We start from the raw sequence: 19,888 nt of genomic DNA, 5'->3' as shown, positions 1-19,888 counted from the left end.
TACAAATTCTCACTTCAAAAGATCTAAACTGTCACTTTAAGGTGGCTTGCCCTTTTTTGTGATGTTTTTTTTTTTATAAATGTACTCTATAGTCAGACTTTCCCTTCTGTTTCCTCAGGGGTCCTTTACTCCTATGTGCAGAGGCAAGCTGGGGATGCGAGCGCTGCAGTGGAGGTGAAGCTGTTCAGTCACCGCTGGAGGAGATGGCTTCCCCCAAAACCTCAAAACATGGACAACAACCGGGCCAGCCAGGAGCAAGATCAGGACACTGAACCAGAGGAACCCGAAGGTTTTCCGGGTCTTCTGTCTTCAGAAGATACCGACAACAGTTCCCAGATAGAGGTAACGCTGAGAAGGGTGTCATGTGGTGGAAGAGACAAATGCTGGTGGTGCAATGAATTCTCACAGTTTGAGTTGCTAAATATTCCTTAAATCATTGGTTTCCAAAGCTGGGGTCAGGAAACGTCAAGAGTCATCATGAGATAATCCTTAGTAATAAAAAGATGGAAAATATTATTCATAATTGCATTTTTTGGCCATATTTGAGAGTCAATGTCATAATGCCCTTGTTTATTATAATTAAAGATGCTGATATGATTCAGCCAGGGATATTTGGGGTCACAAGTTACTTCCACCATTATTTTGTGGTTCACTGGCTAAAAGGTTTGGGAACTATTGCTTTAAATACTCTAAAAATCTTAAAGAAAGAAGTCCAGTTGCCTTCAGTTCAATTTGCTACGGTCACTATGTCCTGAATAATTGAAAGGTTTTTTGTTCTTTTTTACTTGCTTTTAATTTAAGGTCCATCTGCATGATGCATTATTGTCTCTAATATTTTTCTCACAAATTAAAATACTCCTAAGCTTAGGATTGGGTCAAAATAATTCAGAAAGTTAAAAAAAAATGAACTCTCAGGAGTTGGTCTAGTTTTTGGCATAAAATCAGAGGCGGCAACCATGAAATATGTCTAATGTGTATGGTCAATTTAGATTTACATTCCAATAAAACATTTACCTATTCAATTTATCATTTTTTTGCTAAGGCATGTTTTTAAAGTATACATACATTAATCTATTCTTTTAATTAAAAAAAAGAAAAGAAAACATTAAAAATTTGCACCAGGTTATAAAAGCTTCTCTAATGTAGAATTTGTAGTGATCCTTCCTTAATGTCATTATAAATAATTTAGAAAAAGAAAATGTTGTATTGTATTAGTTTTGCTCTATTATAAACCACCCTTGTCAGTAAAAATTATCTAAATAAAATCTTTGTCTGAGCCATACTGAAATATCCTGTGTGGTCACATCCTTGAAGCAAAATATGAATCTTTTTAGAAGAGCTGCTGTTTAGTAATGAATAAGGATATCAGTTAATATAAAATAAATCTCAGCCCTCAGGTGTTCATCTACCTTCTGCGTGGGAATGGATCACCTTAAATTTGACCTCAGAGAATCTAAAGCAGGAAATTAACCCAGACTCCAACAATGAGAGCGGATTGGTGGACCTGCCGGAGATTAAAAGCCGCGTTTGACCCGTGTTTGAGTCTGTGGGAATGAAAGGCATCGGCTAGTCTCTTTGTTGTGGCGTCTCGTCTGCTGCTCCGCACCGAGGAGTTTAGTCGTAATGACGGTGGCCGCCCGGGTTTAGACAGCTCGTTAAGTTTCCCCGTGGCTTCTAATCATCTCAGGTTCACGGCTTCACGTCTTGCAGAGAAGAAGGTGGGAGCTTTGATCGTCAGCTGTAAACATTCACCCACACACACACAGGCCACTTTAAACTGCATGAACTGAAATATTTCAGTGAGCTGAAGTGAACGACTTCAAGGATCAACTTTTCCATTCTAAAAAAACTGTAACTGAGAAGGCAATAATAGAGAACAAAGACAATAATAGGGAACAAAATGTGTTCTACTGGAGGAAACATCTGCACTTGGATGTGTGTATAAAACTGTATATATCAATGTTTAAAGGTCAACTAAATCCACACGCTGTTGCTCTGCTGCCACTTAGGAGAATATATCAAATTAAACTTAGATGGAAGTTACTTCACTTTATACTCGTGTTGTTGTTGGTGCTTTACCTTCACTGCTTAGAACAAATAATTTATTTGTAGATGAAAATGCTTAGGATGTGTGTAAATGGGGTGACCTGCAGCAGAATCTGGGTGTCCCTTGAAGAGACAACAAGCAGCATGAAGAAGTAGGAAAAAAAGGTGGCCTGAGCTGCAAAAATCTGTATGCTGTATTGTATGTTTTGGAGTTTGTTTTCAAAAGTTTTGTTTCCTGGTTTTCTTTTTATTTGCAGTTGTTGCCTGTTTGCATGATTGTAGTTTGAAAGTTGATAAAAATATGCCAGCCAATTAGTAGAACATGTAAGAAATATGAACAGAATATTCAGCAAACATACAAGCAAAACATGAAACAAATGTCTATCCATGGTTAGCAGCTGAGCCACTGTGTATCTTCATTCTTTATTCACTTTGTTGTGATCAATTTAGTTGTGGTTTAAGGCTTTCTTGTAAAATCGGACTTTCAGCAAATTAGGATTCAACCTGTTCATGGTGCCAACAATGGAGGGATCAACATTCTTTCGGCTTGTTACGGGACTACAGCCTCTGTGCTGAATAAACTCACATAATGAGGGCCTGGATTTATGCAGAAGGACACAAACACCCAAAAATAAATCAACCTGGACAAAAACAGATTGTTTTTTATGTTACTTTAGGTTCCTTTAAAAACACCAGAAACACACTTATAGTGATACATTGTGTATCACAGATTCTGAATGTAAAAAAATAAAAAAATAACAATCCTATACAATGTTTATGTATCACAGGTCCACCCTAAGCATCTGTGGTAATAACATAATACAGCAAATAAATGTTATACATGTGTTTGGGTGACTTGGAGCATCAAAAAACAAATGTTCTTTCAGAATGCTTTAAAAATGTTGGATTCCACATTTTGTCTGCAGAATAAATGAGTTCAGGCACATTGGATCGACAGCTGTCATCAGTAAATCCTAGCCTCATTAATTTTATGGCTGTTTTGGCACAGATGAGTAGATCTGTGAGGATAAAAAAAAATCCAAAAAGCTTAAAATTGTTCCTTTGTCACTAGGATGTAGAAGTGAACATGCCATGGTAGAGTACTCAGCAACTCACTGGATGTTTAAATTTATTTGTTGTTTAGATAAAAACGTGACATCTTTGCTCCCAAGCCACTCTAAACAGCTGCTCAGGCTGAAGAAAACCTTGAAAGCTCCTGTCTGAATACAAAGCAGATATAAAAATGAAACCCAGACTTCCAGCCAGATAGATTTCAGTAACTCTGGGTGATAAATCTTCCTCGGTGGACCTTTACAGTCTGTGCAGCATTACACACTCAATTCAGCCAGACAAAGTAACAGATTTACAGACAAACATTAGAGGATGTTGTCACGAGAGGCTCAGTGTTACTGACTGAAGCTGTCTTACCTTCACAATGAAAAAAATAAAATAAAATTCAGCCAATCCAAATAGATTATACGCACTACAACTTTTTTTCATATCCAAATTGCAGCTCCCCTAGTAAAAGAGACAAAAAAGTTTATCTTGTTCATGTTCATATACACACTAAAACTGAACTACAGTCCATCAACATGTTCAGGTTGACAATAAAAGCACTCAGTGCCACCATGTTGGATGTTTGGGTCGGTGTATCAAGCTGTGTTTCATATTTAAAACCTGCATTAATCTGTTTTTTTCTGTGTCTCAGTTTAAGAGATTCCTGCAGGATGTTTGGGAAGAAATGTTTTGTCAGTGAGTTACAGTATGTCTCTAATGTTATACAGTCTCGTGGTTGGAAAACTCTCTTTGCATTAACCTGTTTCTGTTTAAACTTCCACCTTTTCTGCTGCAGATTTTGCGTTGGGCTTTAGAGTATGGTAGTTAATTTAATATCAGCTCTACAACTACAGAGAAGAGTATGTCTAAATTATACATAAAGTGCCTGGATTCACCTCAGACTTCGTACTGAATTTATTTTCACCGCCTATCATCGTTTATTCAGCTGAAAACTTGAAGAGTTAATCATCTTTGCTGGAATGTTTTATTTGTTGCCAGTATTGAATCTGTTGGACTCAGCAGATGTCTTCAGCTTTTCACGTGTCTCAAAGCGAAGCGGAGATTGTCAAGAAGCGAGAGGAGTTTAAAGAGGTTAAATTAGTTGTTGGAAATATTTCACAAAACCGTAAATCCTTCCTAAAATGTAGTCATTACCTGTAGGGTCTGTTTGAGTTCTGCCCTTTTCGTTGAGTTTCTGTTTAGAGCACTGTAACATCTCAGATAAATTGACTAAAATGAATGTGCAATTTGCAGCATATAAAAGACAATTTCTTATTTTGCCTTGGAAAAAACAACACAAAGGGAAAAAAACAGTTATACAATGTACTGCCCTAGCAATGCCTTTTAACTATGTCCTAGTTTTCAGTGGTTTATGCTTCTTTAACATTTCTCTTCTGGTTTTTCTTTAAAACTATTTGTAAAATGGATGAGGAGATTAATTATGAGCAGTTAATTTTTGCCTTTTATGCTGTTGTTTGGACAAAACAAGACATTACTGTACATTTGACTTTCTTTTTTATTTTTACAATTTTATTGTGATCAGGAGAGTGAAATAGTCATTTGTTGCTGGCATATACTGATAAAGAACCATTAAATTCTTCTGGACCCGTATTAATTTTTCACCACCAGTCCCATAAAGTTGCTACAAGGAGTCAGAGCCCACGAAGAAATAATAGATGACAGGCATTATCAGCTGAAGATGAGCTGCACACATGAGCGATGGCGACATCTTAATGCATTTTTCATGGTTTAGTGCAACGTCAGCGTGCAAAGTGGTGTTTTAGGGAGAAGGAGCCTCTCAATACCAAAATACTGTTTCATTTATTCAAAGATCTTTTCGCTGAAACATGATTGCAGCTGAGGGATTAGAGGTTTTAGTCTTTTGAGTCTTTTCTTGTATTACACAAAAGAAAACAAGGAAATCCCTGCACCAACTAACTTAAAACAGTTTTAAGAAGCTTTATAAACATAGTTTGAGAGGCTCCTGGCAAAATCTCAATATGAGTAAAGCTTTAAATCTTCTTATTTAAGGTCTCTTTTCTGTAGTAGAACCACTCAGAAGGGAAAATACTGTAAATTGGCACAGCATTCAGGTCTCAGTATGATGTAATATTGATGCTGTTGGCAGCTTGAGTAAAAACTACAGAGGGAGGGAATCCTTTCTTGCGCACAAGTTTTTAACAGCAGCGTTTCAGTGCAGGATCTTTACCTCTACAGTCAGCCATCCCCGTTGAGTTGTGTGTGGAAACAGAAATGCAGCTGGCATACTTTTACAAGACAAGATGTGCTCAAAATGTGGCTGAAAGCGCACACACAATACACTGTACATGAAACATATGTAACAATTTAAATCCAACTTTTCTGGTAATTTAGTAACACTTAAAACAATGTTTTGAAAAAATCCACCAAAATCAGTTTATCATGTTTTAAAGCTTTAAATGTGCAGCATGAAGATCCGTTTCTTCCCTTTAACCTATAATAATTAATGTGAATAATAATACTTTGTTGGGATATATGTGATGTAAATATTACAAATATGCCTTCGTTTTTCAGCAATAATTAATTTAAAACGCAAGTTTTTTTATTGTGTTCAAAACATTCTGCTTAGCCACACTTTGTCCTCAGAAGTGTGAATGAAATAACACGAGCATCACCATCTGTCTTTATATGCAAAACAAGGTGGCTTCTCATCCTTTGCCATCAATTAAAACAGGTTTTTTGATATATAGATTTAGTAAAATGTCACCAACCTTTATGATAAGATTTTTCAGTTTTTTTGCATAATGTAAACTGTAAATACCTCACCATTTTACAATAATGCCCATTAATTAAAAGGTATATGAGTTTTAATTACAGGTACACTAATTTGTATTTTGTCAGATAAAACTTGCCCTCCATGTGTGTCAGCTTTTCCTTCTGTTCTGAGAGCTGTGATGAAAGGCTTCTGGCAATACTAGTTTAGCTCTTCAAATAAATCAGTTGTAACACCACCAACATGATTGAACTCCCATATTTCTGCTACTTATCAGCTGCACAAAGACGTCCCCTAATGTGAAACAATAGACCTCTTTGTCTGATATTCAAGGCTGGAATTTGAAGCGAGGTATTAGATTATAAATCTCAGAGAAAAAGAAAATATTATTCCTTGAAGCAAAGTGAACCGAAAACAGAAGGATTGGCCTTTTGAGAACCAAAGTGAAGTAGCTCTGACCGTTACCACCCATATATCAAAGTAACCACAGAGCTGTGTGAGTTCCTATTAGACAGATCACAGTCAGAAGAAGTGAAACCCCTTCCCATCTCATCGTTCAGCACATTAACTTTAATAGTGTTTTAGATAACAGACATAGCTGTAATGTATCATTAGACTCAGAGGGAAAGAGATAACACAAGCAGTCTTCCTAATTCTGCACAGGAAACAATAAATGTCCACAAGCTCCTGCTTTGTGGTTTACAAAAGTCCATAAATGTTCCTGTTATAAATGGTCGACCTGACTTTGCAGTCTGGTTCAGGCTTTTGAAGAGTAGGGGAAGTTAATTGGCTTTCTCTCCTTTGCTTAGCAGACATTAAACTAATACACGTGCTGATTGAGCTTAAACGAAAAGAGTTGAATGGAAGGGCGGAGAAAATACAAACTGCATAAAGACTGCATTGCCTTATAGTCTAATTAGTAAAGATAATTTGTTCCAGAGCAGAATTTGAAAGACTGCATCCACTTTCTGCTGTTTATCTTTTTATTCATCCCATCATGTGAACTCTCAGCCAACACCTTCTTTTGTCGTTCTTTAGGAGGACACAGATCACAACTACTATACATCAAAAACATACGGCCCCTCGGATCCTATGAGCAAAGACTTGTGGGTAAATATTGAGCAGATGGAGAAGGACAAAGTGAAGATCCATGGGATTCTGTCCAACACACACAGACAGGCAGCGGTAAGTCAACAACAACATGAGGGGAGACTTGGTTGATGCTGAATGCTAAATTGGACAGCTTGAACTCTCAGTTTGGATTTAATTGGTTTTGGAAAATTACAGACAAAAAGATTAATGATATAAATACAGGAAATTATCACAATTTTATTGCATTCAGCTACTAAATACATAAAAAACCTCCAAATCTCTTGCTATTTTGGTAAACCTTTACATTGCTGTGATTTTTGTATTACACTGATAATCTGGCAGAAGTCTCATGACACTCTTGCAGGCAGTGCTACAGCTACCTGTTCCAGCTGCTGCTTGTTGTGCTCGCAGATAACCAGAGAATTGTATATAAATATCTATAATATAAATTTAATTTAAAACTTACAAGCAGTGTAGAGATTTATGAAGCAGCGTTTGCATGAACTGCTATAAAATCTTTGAGTTTAAAAACTTAATCAGTCCTGTCAGAATTAAACTGTTTCCCAAAACAGGTTTTTCAAAGAGCTATCGACAACAGGTACGATATTATTTGTTCATTACCTTTTCACAGAACCCCTCCTTCAAAAGATCTAAACTACTACTTTAAAGAAACTTTATAGTTATCCTGTTTTTCATAATGTTCTTCCCAGACAAATGCAAAGTTTATGAGAGAAAAGTTTTTATAAAGCACATTTAAAATGATAAGAGTTGACCAAAGTGTTTTACAAATAGGTCAGACTGCAAGATAATGAAACATAAAATAAAATCCAGTGTAAGAAAAGAATGAAAATAAATATATTAATCTGTAACTAGTAATGACTGGCTGGTTGAAAAGAAGCCCCTGTCACTGAGGCTGTTTCCTCCTCATCAGTGTAGTTGTTTAATCCATATTCTAACCCTAGCTTGCATATTAGAAATACTTGCTGTGGAGAGCCTTTCTAAAATCTATTTATTTGTTGCTTGAGGAGATCCTGCTTCTATAAATAAAACTGTAAGGACCAAAAGACTGCAGAGCTTTCCTTTCTCTGTGCGTTATCTAATTACAAGGTTAGAAATCCATATATTCCTCGTGCAGATTTAAAATCTCTGCAGTAACGTTTAAAGCTCCCCTCTCTCCATGTCAGTGCAGGCAGGTGACCCATGTGAGCTGCATACTGATGAAGTCACACAAGGCAGCAGCAGCGGACCAGAGAAACAAAGCATCACAGCAGAAAAAAAAGTACCTTGAGTTAACAATAGCTGGTGAGGAGACAGAAAAGAATCCCACATTGTTCATTCTGCTCCTCCACCTTCGGTTCAGTAATGATGGATTCCATCTCAGCTTCAGAAAGGCCTGGCTAAAAGGCAGTAAAGGAACAATTTGGGACGTTTCTCTGACTTTGGCTCAGTTTAAAAAATCATTAGGTGAATTTCCCAATTTACTGGTCAGCCAAGCGATTGTGGAGTCAAAAAGGACACGTAGGAAGTCTCGGCTAAGTAACTGAGAGGAGAAAAGCATCTGTGCTGAAATGATCCGTGGCATGGTGTCAGAGGACCAATAATTTAAAGAAATAGTTTACTGTGGTGGTCGTTAAAGTATTGAGACAAACCTTAAAAGTCAAGAGTGCTCTCTCCCTTCCAGCTCCACTGCCTGCCGTGACTCTGGCCGCGATACAGAAAGAGAAAATTGGCTGATAGGGTCACAAAACAAAAGCCAGCAAAGAGGTCAACTTCATCACAGGGTTGCAGAAAAGTTAAGCACTAGATTGGCTGCACGGTGGAGCCAATCTAGTGGACTGCAAGACTGCACAGCTTCAGGGTGGTTTACCACAGGATTACTGGTGCAGGACCACATAGATGCAATTTCTACTGTGAACTGTCAATCTCCATACCATCCTCTGGCTGTGACTGTGGCATATTCAGTGTACAGATACCATCATGAATGCATAAACTTTGGAAAATGTCTTTAAATATGCATGTGGGACTGCCCAGTTCTGCCAGAGAAAGGAGAGAAAATAAAGTTGTGAATGAAATGCAGGAACATGGTTAAACATAATTCATTTAAAGTGATATTTAAGATCATTTGATGTGAAGTTCTAAAAAGTTACAAACAATTAATATCTTACCTGTTGTAGATGGCTCAATGAAAAGCCTCAGTTTGAAGAAAGAGAGTGGACTGATGAGCTAACGGCTAGTCCAAGCAAGGTCTAAACCAGAGTGTATTGCTGCTGTCTTAAAACAATCTGAATCCACCAAATTAGATGACTAAGTCATTTTTAATATTTGAAAGCACAATTAGCAGCAGCAGCTAGCTGTAACACTGTTGATGCTGCCTGGGGCACTTCCTGCAGGAATAACTGTGTAATGTGATATTGATGGCACTGTAAAGGTTTTGAAAAATAGTGTTTACAATATTCTGTACTGCTCCATCCTATGTTAGCATTTTGTAAAAACCAAGACAAATTCTTTTTAAGTGTAACAGTGAAATAAACACATTCTGATTTTGACTTAAACAATGTTAGACATTTTAAATTTAACGTGTATATTTATCATTACTACAGAATATTGAAGTTTGTAAAAAAAAAAAAAACTCAGACTAGAAAAAAACTGATATTGATCAAATTACTCAAATTACTGGTGATCGTTAAACTTAGCAGCAGAGCTGTATATTTGATAGAGCAGAGCTGCTGTCATCTATCATACATCCAGCAATTGCATTTAAGATTTAACATTCTGTTTAATGTTTAGTTCATTTTGAGGTGTTTCGCTCATTTGTGAGTCCTTAGCCAAATGAGCAGAAGTGATGCAAGCAGGAAGGAATTAGCAGTGAGCTACTTTTACTGTTTTGGCTGGCTGCAGACTACAGCTGCATGTTAATCTGAAATCCCGTTGGATTGTCATGTTTTTCTGTTAAATATAAATAGTATGTACTGCAGAGAGTGGATCTGTGTTAAATAATTTGGATTACATAGGACTGAATTTGACAAATTTCAAAAAAAGGAAATTTTGACTTTTATTGCCCCATATTAATTAAAAAATAAAATATCTTTGTGAGTTTGTTTGATTACTGTTTTGTCAGGTGGAAACTTTATTACCTAGACATCTATAGGAGTTCCAGAATAGGTTATTGCTCAGCACCTCATTAGTAAACACAATGTTGTGTTCATTTCAGTGGGAAAACAGTTTTCTCCATGCTTTGAGAAACATTTTGCAAAGGTCATAATTTGTATTCCGCACTTAGTGTTTTCACCTCGGTGTGCAGCAACATGCCATCCACCTTTTGTATTTACGTTTCACATTTTGCCTCTGATCTTAATCTTCTGGAGGTTTTAAAGATAAAGAGTCTCTTCTTGGATTTTTCAGTTCCCTCCATCCTCCTGACTCGGGCCATCTGTCTGTTTTTCCCCTCACAGAGAGTTAATCTGTCCTTCGATTTCCCGTTTTATGGGGATCTCCTGCGTGAAATCACCGTGGCGACTGGCGGTAAGTTGGAATTTGCTCTTTCAATAGGAGTTATTAGTGTTATTGTTGGACCAAGTGCATATGCATGGAATATTAGAGCGTACACTGAGACTTTTTATTGCTGTGGGGATTAAGGGGGAATGTGGTAAGGTGGATAAAATGAAGGAGATCTTAGTTGTGTATGAAACAGTTTCTGAGCACATATGTGTCTGTATCTTAATGTGTTTTCCTACCTGCAAGCCTGACCACTGTGCTGAGGCTTCATCCTTGAATTTTGAAAAAGATGAAAGCTTTGAGTTATTTTTTCAGATCGTGTCTTTAGAGAAACTAAATCAGAGAAATTCAGGGCCAAAAACTCTCTTCTGGCATAAACGACGCTACAAAACCACTAACAGCACCCAGAAGTCCAAGCATTCTGTCTGATAATAAACCGTTTAAATCTCCCACCTCTGTGGGATAATTTGCAGGACAGAGGCATAAAAAAACAGAAACCACACCCAACAATCAGCACCAGGCTCGTCACGCCAGACTTAACTTGGAGGAGAAACCAGACCCGTGGTTTTGGACTGGAAACAGGAATCGCTTGGCCAAGCTGCACCCTGATAGATTTGGATAAGAAGGTGGGGGTATCAGACGATGTGTGGGCGAGGAACGTGACACAGCAGTTGTGTTCACCACAGTGTGCAAAGTCATTTTCCACTTGAGCCTTGACAGAGAAACCACAAACACCCCGAGCAGCCATTATCACATCAAAGACAAAACCCCTGCTTCTACCCAACTATTCCAGAGATGTTGTGCTGCACTTAGCTGCCTCTGAAAAAAAAAAAAAAAAAAACGTAGAAATAATTTGTTTTGTCTCCTATCATCTTCATCATCGCTGTCATGTTTCCAACTTGATCCTTAATCACAAGGAGCTGGGTTTTTTTTTTTCAAATAATGGCGAGGAGGATGGGTGCAGACACCAGTAGCGTGGTGGAGATAACAAGAATTTGCATTCCTCAAGACAAAGATGGAGAGACGACACTGAGGAGGAGGAGGAGGAGGAGGAAGCTATCTTTCTCTCACAGGCCTCAGGGGCTTTGTCTCCAAGACGCCTTTCTCATATCCCTCCATCAGTCAGCTCATCCTTCTCTCACCACTCCACCATCTTTTCTCCATGACGTCATTCTCATCAGCAAGTCTGTTTTTACTTTGAGCAAAAAAAAATGCTTTCCTTGCTTCTATAAAATTGAAGAAAAGGATCATTTCTCAACGAAGTCTTAAAAAAAATGCACTGGAGACACATATCTTCTGTTTTATTTCCACAATCTGCCACTTTCTAAACTGTAAAGCAGCCAATCCTCCAACACAATAACAGGCTGAGCCAGAACGTTGGGTTGGCATGCAGCCTTTTCAAATTTTTTTAAGTTAATAGTTCACTTTTTATGGTTACATGCTATAAATCAACATTTATTACAGTGCAGCAAGTTTTTGCTCTGAAAGTTAAATGTGTCACTTGGTTAGGAAAGTTTTAGTTTGGTAAAAGGTGCAGAATACCTGCTCTTGTGTTACGCAGCAGTCAGTGTAATACTCCTCCCGAACAGCAGTAGTAGCTACTGAGAAAATTAAACTGGGATTTGAGTAGAAGAAGTTGTACTCCAAGTACATTCATTTTTGATACTTTTATAACATTTCATGTAATCATAGCTTTTTAGGTTTTGCTTACTTGCTTTGATGCCTGTAAAAACACACCTGAGTGCTAATAGGCTCCACTCCCACAGCGTACTACTGGTTATAAGATTCAGGAAATGTATAATCGACCAAAGTGACACCAAAAGTCCCACAAGACAAGTACTGTAGCATCAGTTTTGGCACGTGTCAGTATTTGCAAGAACAAGAACTGCAAATAAAGTTGAGCTGCAGTCAGCAGTGTTTAAATTGAAGTGGAAATACATTTTGTTTGGATCACCGAGAATGATTCACCATCAGCCGCTTTCCAAACTCTCTGCCGTTCATTTCATTATTTTAAACTAATGTTTTAAGTTCTGTGATGTTAGGGCATAACAAAGTGGCTACACTCTGACTCTGTATTGTTTTGTTACAGTCTGCATTAAAAATAAAAAGGAGACATTTAATTTAGATTAAAAAAACAAAACACAACTTTGTCATTAAGAGCCAGAAGACCAAATAAAACGTGTGTGTGCGCATTTAGATCCTGCCCTGGCTCCTCTCGCCTCAAAATATCTTGTAAATTAAACACAGCTCAGCTCGCAAGAACAAAAAGCTTGTCTAAACACGCTGTCTAATAAAATAAAGCTTTGGTCTGGTGGTTTTGATCATTTCCACTTGTGTGTTTTTTGGACATAAGCAGGCCCTTTTTTAAAGGCTGAATGCATAAACTTAGTTATTCAGAGAATAAAATAGTCCCACTCTGTCCCACCCTCAGATTTCTCTCTATTATTGATGTGTCTTCTCTCTTCCCTATCTGTTTTCCCAGTGGTACCTCTCCTCTTCTGTCTGCTCTCCTTCTGCTTTAAGTGACAACTATAATGAATGAATAGACTTTCTATTGAGCGCCCTGCAGCTTTCACCTTTTTAGTGTATTGAAAGGGTGTCTGATTTTCTTTAGACTGTCTATTAAGTTGTTTTCAGGCGGTTTCTGGTGGAAAGAAGAGACAGTTCCACAAATAAAAGCCTTTCACTCTGGGCTTTTATGTTTCAAAACAGGTGTGAGTTTTGTTAAAGGGGTTTTTTTGGTTTTGTTTTAAAGTTTGCAGACATTAAAAATGAAGCAAGACAAAAGCAGAGACATGACAGCATGGTTCAGTTGAATGTTGGATAAATATGACATGAGACGTGTCTCGACTGATGGAAAATCTACAGCTTAACCATTACATTTATGCTTGCCTTCATTTAGACTGCTAGCTGCAACAGTTTACATTTTTTACACTCATTTACCATGACATAACATATCCTAAATGCTTCTGTCTGCTGTGCTGTCGTGGTTCTGCAGCAGCTTTTTAATTTTCCTATTGGAAACATCCCTTTTTATCACCATTACTTCTTCAGCAAGCTGCAACCGTTTCCTGTTCCTTCTCTTTGTGTCATGAGCTGCTCATTCACTGTAGACTTTCCAAACATTGCATATAAAAAGAAGTCTTTTCTATACATGCCAGTCAAATTGGCTTATTTTTATGCCTGAAATATTACCAGAAAAATTCCTGCATGAGTTATTATACATGGCCTTATTTATGCAGAGCAGTTGGATTCTGGTAAGATTCACAGGAGCTGCAAGAGCATCCAGTTTTTACTAGAAACTATCTGTTTGTGGGGATAAAAACAGAGGATGGGCACAAATGATTTACCTGTGGATGACCTGTACTTGTACTGGTAGGTTTTAGTTGACAGCAATCAACAATGGCCGCTCTTCTTCATTATCTGGTTTTATGTTTCCATTTGATTTGTCTTATTCAGTGGTGTCCAATCCTGGCCTTGGAGGGCCACAATCCTGCATGTTTTAGGTGTTTCTTCTGCTGTGACACACCTGGTTTGAATGACTGAGTGATTTAAAGGTTTCTGCAGAATCTGAAGACCTGCTGAAGAGCAGAGAAAATCTATCACATGCAGGATAGTGGCCCTCAAGGACCAGGATTGGACACCACTGGCCTAATTGGTTAAAGGTCACTCGTCACTTTAGTTGACGTTCTTTTTTTATCGTCTGCCCTTTTCCAAACAGTTTTTACTGACCAACGAGACACACCATTTGCTTTAGATCACAGAGGAGAGAGGATCTCACACCAGCTCATCTAGAAACATCAGATTTCCTAGTTCAACAGCTAATTTTAGACTTAATCTCTTCAGAGTGTACTTTGAAACCATTATAGTTTTCAAATGTAATCTAAATTTTTTTCTAATATAAGAACATTAAAGTATGGACATGTTTTGCCTGACATCATCAGTATGTGCACAGGAGGCATCATCACCTTGATGGAAGACCAACAAAGTGCATAAACAGGAAATAAGCACAAAAGTTAAAATGTAAGGAGATGCTTGAGGCAGCTGACAAGCCACAATATTGGCAGAAATTGAGGTTATTGAACGACTTTGTCCAAGATGAGCATGTGAAGAAATCAGCTGCCATTGATTTTGTATCCTGATATAGTAAATTATTTAGTTTTTTTCAATCCAAGCCTGTTCCTGAGCAAATACCTCAAGACATACAAAAAAAAAAAAAATTACCTCTCTGGTTGGGTGCAGGAAACCAACATTGTAATAAAGAACAGTTACTGCATGACAGCCAGGTTAACGTAAACAGGTAAACTTTTGAAAAAGTGAGCTTTTTTCTTTTTTTTTAATGTACTACACAGCATTCTCATTCTCAGTGAAATTCAACTCAATAAGTAACAGCATGGCGTGATGCAGTTAACAAGTCTTCGGTTTTCAGTATTTTCTGTTATCAGAAGAAACCGTGTCATTGCAGAAAAACTGTACCTTCAACAAAAACATTTGATCAAATTCTGAACTGATAGAGGATTGTTTTGGCTAGATCTGTCTGACCAAGATTTGTCTGCCTTCTGCCTTGTCCACTGATACAATACAATACAACGTGTTTGTTCTCCTTGGTTCGTCATGACTGCAGGGATTCTGAAATGTGACTTTTTTATCTCAGTCAGCCCTGCCTGAGCAGCTGAAAACGGCACAAACGTTGACCGTTATGGTTGCTTTAACAGCATCATGGTGATTAGCCAGTGCTCATCATTGCGTAGCAGTCTATCTGTGCTGAAACCATTTGGAAGTTGGTCCTTGTGTAAGTCTCACATAGGTGCTTTTTGATGCTTCAGGTACGTACTGTAGATGTAGATGTTTCTGAGTTCCAGAAAAAAAAAATCAAAGAGACTGCATGGAGTCTGTGCACACTTGCTTTTTAAAATGCACATATCTTGTTTTTGCCTAAAGCAAGAAACCTTGTTTGCAACTAATACAAATTTACTGTGTACATATTTATGGATCATAATTTGTAGCATAAATTGTACAAGTTGCTCAGTTCTTATTCACAGAAATTCTCCTTGTATTTGAAAGGACAACAATGCATTTAAAGGTGTTCGTGTGTATAATAAATCTTATTAATCAGTGTTTCAAGAAGGTTATTTTCCTGAATGCATGTACATTTTCATCAAGGATAAAATTATGTGTAACCATGGCAACTTCCTTTGAACCTTGTAGGGCTCCAGGATTTTCCTCACTAGCTCCTCTTCAGGTGGCCTCCTCACACGACTAAATCAAGTTAGAGCTTTTTTCTCACTCTGCTCCTGATCTGAGTTCTGACAGTGCTGTATACTGAGATAATTCTGAGCAGAGAGGTCTTTGGGGAAAGACTGATCCCCCTCACAGTATGCCCAGTATGTTTCCAGAGTGATAGATGTGTTTTTATAGCCCACCCACCAAATGAAGAGACATGTGGTCACATGAAATGAGGGTTTATAGACCTGGATTTCAGGAGAATCTTTCACAAAAATCTCTTTTTAGTCAGCCTCCCACTAGAGATTTTTTTTCCCCTCCTGTTCGCAGCTTCTTTTTATACATTATTTCTCTGAAGCTTCAGGCAAAGCTCGATTCCTTAAGAAAAAAAAAACTTTTCACCTTTGATGATTTTGATGTGATACTGTTCATAACTGAGAAAAATACTTCTTTCTCAAGCTCAGTCATGATTTCGAAGAAGAGCTTCATGTTTTGAGAAATCTAAACTGTAAAAATATTGTATCTTGAGATGAAAAAAAACTGTATTATTGTAGCGTTTTCATTTAGATTTCTGGGAATTGTTTAAAAGTTTGATTTAGCTACTCCATGAAACTGCATCCTCGCAGTTGCCTCTTTGGTTTTTTACATTGTTTTTTCTCCATTCGGTTAAAGTAATCCCCACACTTCTACACAAGAATAACATAAACTTGCACATTATTAACATAATAAAGGGATATTTGTACTGTGATAAATGATAAGATGTATTTCCAAGTGGCTTGCATTTACTGTCTGCTTGCTAGTAACCACAACCATCTGACTTTAGTCATCTCAAAAGGGGCTAAAACTTAGTTTTGCAGATATTGAGTTAAAATTTGATGTGGCACCTAATTGTGAAAATTACAAGCATATCCCTGCTTGAAGAAGGCAAAAGCAGAAACACAGCAGTTTTTCAGCCTCCCTGCAGGACAGATGTGCAATTGTTTTTCAAGAACCATTTTTTTCTTGTTTCTGGCATGAATCATTTGAGGGCAAAATTCCTAATGAATGGTACTGCCATTATGGGTGTGTTTTTCATTTCTCAAACTGTTATCCAGGTGAATTACTTCTGATTTATAAGAGTGCTTCTTGCCCAAGTTCCAGATAAATCATTTTAAGGCTTCATGTCCAAGGTTTTAGATCCATTTTGCATCCAATCAGACTCACAACAAAACGCTTTGGCCTTAAATAAATTTTAGAAAAGCAGCTGACTTTGCTTGTTTCTGTAATCAGCAGGGAAATTAGGACGATGTTTGAGGTGCCTCCACTAGTGATGAATAGGTGCCTTAACACATTTTACAAAGTCAATTAATAACCATGCTTTCAGACTGTTAAATTATGCAGTTTGAGATTGTTTTTGCCTGTCTGTTTATTGGTAAAATGTAACAAAACTCCTTTTTGATGTCATAGTATCTTCATTAGATGATTCATGATGGGTGTCACACGTTTAGTCTGAGCTCTGTGGTACACAACTGCTCACTCAGCATTTAATGCATATTCCTTTAAACCTCTCTAATTTGCTTTTCTCTTTTTAATAAAATGATAGCAATTAAATGCTCTTGGTTGATGAAGCTGCCTCCAGCTCAAAGGAATCAGCAGAAAGGACAGTTGCTGGTTAATGACCGGCTTTTAAATTTGGAGAGCAGAAATGTTGTCTTACTGAAAGATACTTTAACAAATAGACAGGTGGAAGTAGAAGGAACAGATTGTTGCTAAATCAACCTAAAAGTCACACAGTCCTGAACAATGTTCCATGGTCCGAGTAATTTCTGCAAAAAGTAATATACTTTTTGTTCCTCTTTGCTTGCTCCCTCAGGTTTCATCTACACAGGGGATGTCGTCCACCGAATGCTCACGGCTACACAGTACATCGCTCCTCTGATGGCCAATTTTGACCCAAGTGTCTCCAGAAACTCTACTGTCATTTATTTCGATAATGGTAAGGATCTTGCATCTTCAAGGAGCAGCAGTTTTATACTGTTTCTAACTCAGAGGGTACAGATGGAAAGCTGTGCTGCACGTCTCGCTGTTTAAAAAAACAACAGGTATTACAAAAATATAAGTCAAACTATTTGACGTTAACACTTCATGAGCCACATTCAGGGTTAACTTCATAATATCATATCTGTATTATTAGTATGAACAAAGAAAATCCCACTAATTCCAATGCATCGACTTCAAATCAAGACAGTTTTCTTTCTTCTTTGCTATGTTCTGTAAGATTTATCCTCCTCGTCTGTCATCACCGTTTCGCCCTCCACAGCAGAGTGACAAACCAACTGTGTGACCTTCTGCAGAGAAGCTCATCAGACTTTAACCAAACAGGCAGTCAATCGATCCTAAGGCTGTCTGCTCCTCATTTCACTGTCCATCAGTCAGCGAGCCGCCGATAATACGACACAGGAACTGTACGGTCTGCTGTGCTGCGAAGGGAGCCCTCATTAAAAATGAAAAACACATTCGCTGAAGCGTTCTCAGCAGACATGATGTTTGTTCACAGAACTGCGGGTTTGTGTGAAACTTCACAGAGACAGTGTGAAGCCTTGCTATCAGATGTTCAATCCTGTCACATGTTTTTGTTAATCACAGTCTCTAAATATAGAAGAAATTAAACAGGTGATGACATGACTTCCTCAGGCTCTGTAGACTTTTGCCCTGTTAATAATGTATCACGTCATGGTTATTTGACCTAACTGCAGAGATTTAACTGTCACCCATAGTGACACACGAGCTTTTATGATTATTTTCAAATAAACGAAGCACAATCAGATGCCAACAAAAATTTAATTTGTTAAAATAAAAACAAAGCCCAATAATTTGTCGCTTAAATTGTCGCTGAAGGTGTAAATATATCTATCAAGTCTGACTCAGACCTCATCTTTTTCCAATGTGAATTACAGTTACATTAACATAATGGTAGGTGATGCATGATTGTAGACAGTGGTGGCTCTATTGTGATAATGCAGTTTGTAAGATGCACAGAAAATGTACTTTTTAATCCAGCATAAAGCCTCATTTTGGCATACGCTACATGTGTGTTTGTGTGCAAGTCAACCAGTTGTCAATTTATGATCATTAGCATCTCACTAATCTCTGTTAGATTCATAAACTCTGCCTCACTTTCTTGTTTACAGTTGAGTATGTAGAAAATTTGTAACATCTTAGAGAGAGACTGTGTTGTTTGGCCAAAAATTGTGTACAGAAATTGACGAACAATCAGCTGGTGGTAAGCTCAAGGTTTTGTATTATGTAGAGGGGATGGGTTGTAGTTCATATGTCATTAAACAGTAATTTTCACCAAACTGACCACACACCAGGTAGATGAGCCTACTTGTTTATCCCTTCTGTTGCAAAAAAATTATTTTTTTCTGTTTGGATTAATGAAAACTTAATCGCAGCAATGAAAAAGCTATAAAAAGTGCCTTAAGCAGAAACTTGCCTTGAGATTATGAGAAGTAGCGTCATTACGTTGCTAATTAGACACCAGACAAGATAATATTTTTCTACCTCCTGGAGTAATGGAGCCACTTGTTTTGTTTTTTATGTAAAAGCTTCTAAGTGGGAATGGAAACAAGGCCAGTGTTGACTCTCTCCACGCCTTCTCACCCAGTTTGTATTTTTAGCCAGGAAGCCCCAGATATCATGGCAGCCTTCCCTCCTGAACTCAGTGCATTTCAAGCAGACTTGTTTTATTGGGTCAAGCTGGGGTTTGTGCTGACTGAGAAGGCCAGCAGTAGCATAAGTTAGGAGCCACATATTCACTGTTTTTACATTTATTTATCTTTGTCCTGTGTCTTGCTTTTCAGACTTTAACACCAGAGTCATAAAGCTGTAAATCTGTTCTTTCACACGTGAAACTTTTTTTTTCCACTCCCCAAGCCCTGCATATACAACATGCCATTTATTACAGTAGTTTCTGTTCAACCAGTCACCTTTGATCTCCAAGCTGCCAAGAGAAAAGCTCTTTACTTTGGATGGAAGTGCTCCGACTGGGTGACAGAAGAAAAATTGATCGGCAGTGTAAACAAACCTTTATTGCCCTGGCAACAGGCCAAATGGTTTTCACATCAATAGGTTCGCCACAGTAAATCAAATTGGTGTTGAAAGTTGTGCAGGACTTGTGTTCTGGTGGGCAGAGATGAAGGCCACGTTCAGAAATGATTCCTTAATTTATTGATTTCTGTATTT

General features: G+C 37.7%; 1 protein-coding gene across 1 annotated transcript in view; it reads left to right on the top strand.

Moving 5' to 3' along the window:
* Positions 1-19,888, top strand: part of plxdc2 (plexin domain containing 2) — an 80,922-nt gene that overhangs the window by 35,280 nt on the left and 25,754 nt on the right. Inside the window, exons 2-5 of the mRNA XM_017406550.3 lie at positions 119-342; positions 6,893-7,039; positions 10,399-10,468; positions 17,517-17,639. Coding sequence (XP_017262039.1) covers positions 119-342; positions 6,893-7,039; positions 10,399-10,468; positions 17,517-17,639 — 564 coding nt within the window. The remainder of the gene's footprint in view (positions 1-118; positions 343-6,892; positions 7,040-10,398; positions 10,469-17,516; positions 17,640-19,888) is intronic.

Source organism: Kryptolebias marmoratus, linkage group LG21, assembly GCF_001649575.2.
Source record: "Kryptolebias marmoratus isolate JLee-2015 linkage group LG21, ASM164957v2, whole genome shotgun sequence".
Classification (NCBI taxonomy): Eukaryota; Metazoa; Chordata; class Actinopteri; order Cyprinodontiformes; family Rivulidae; genus Kryptolebias; species Kryptolebias marmoratus.
The sequence above is the reverse complement of the archived record's forward strand: the minus strand, read 5'-3'. Positions and strand labels throughout refer to the sequence as shown.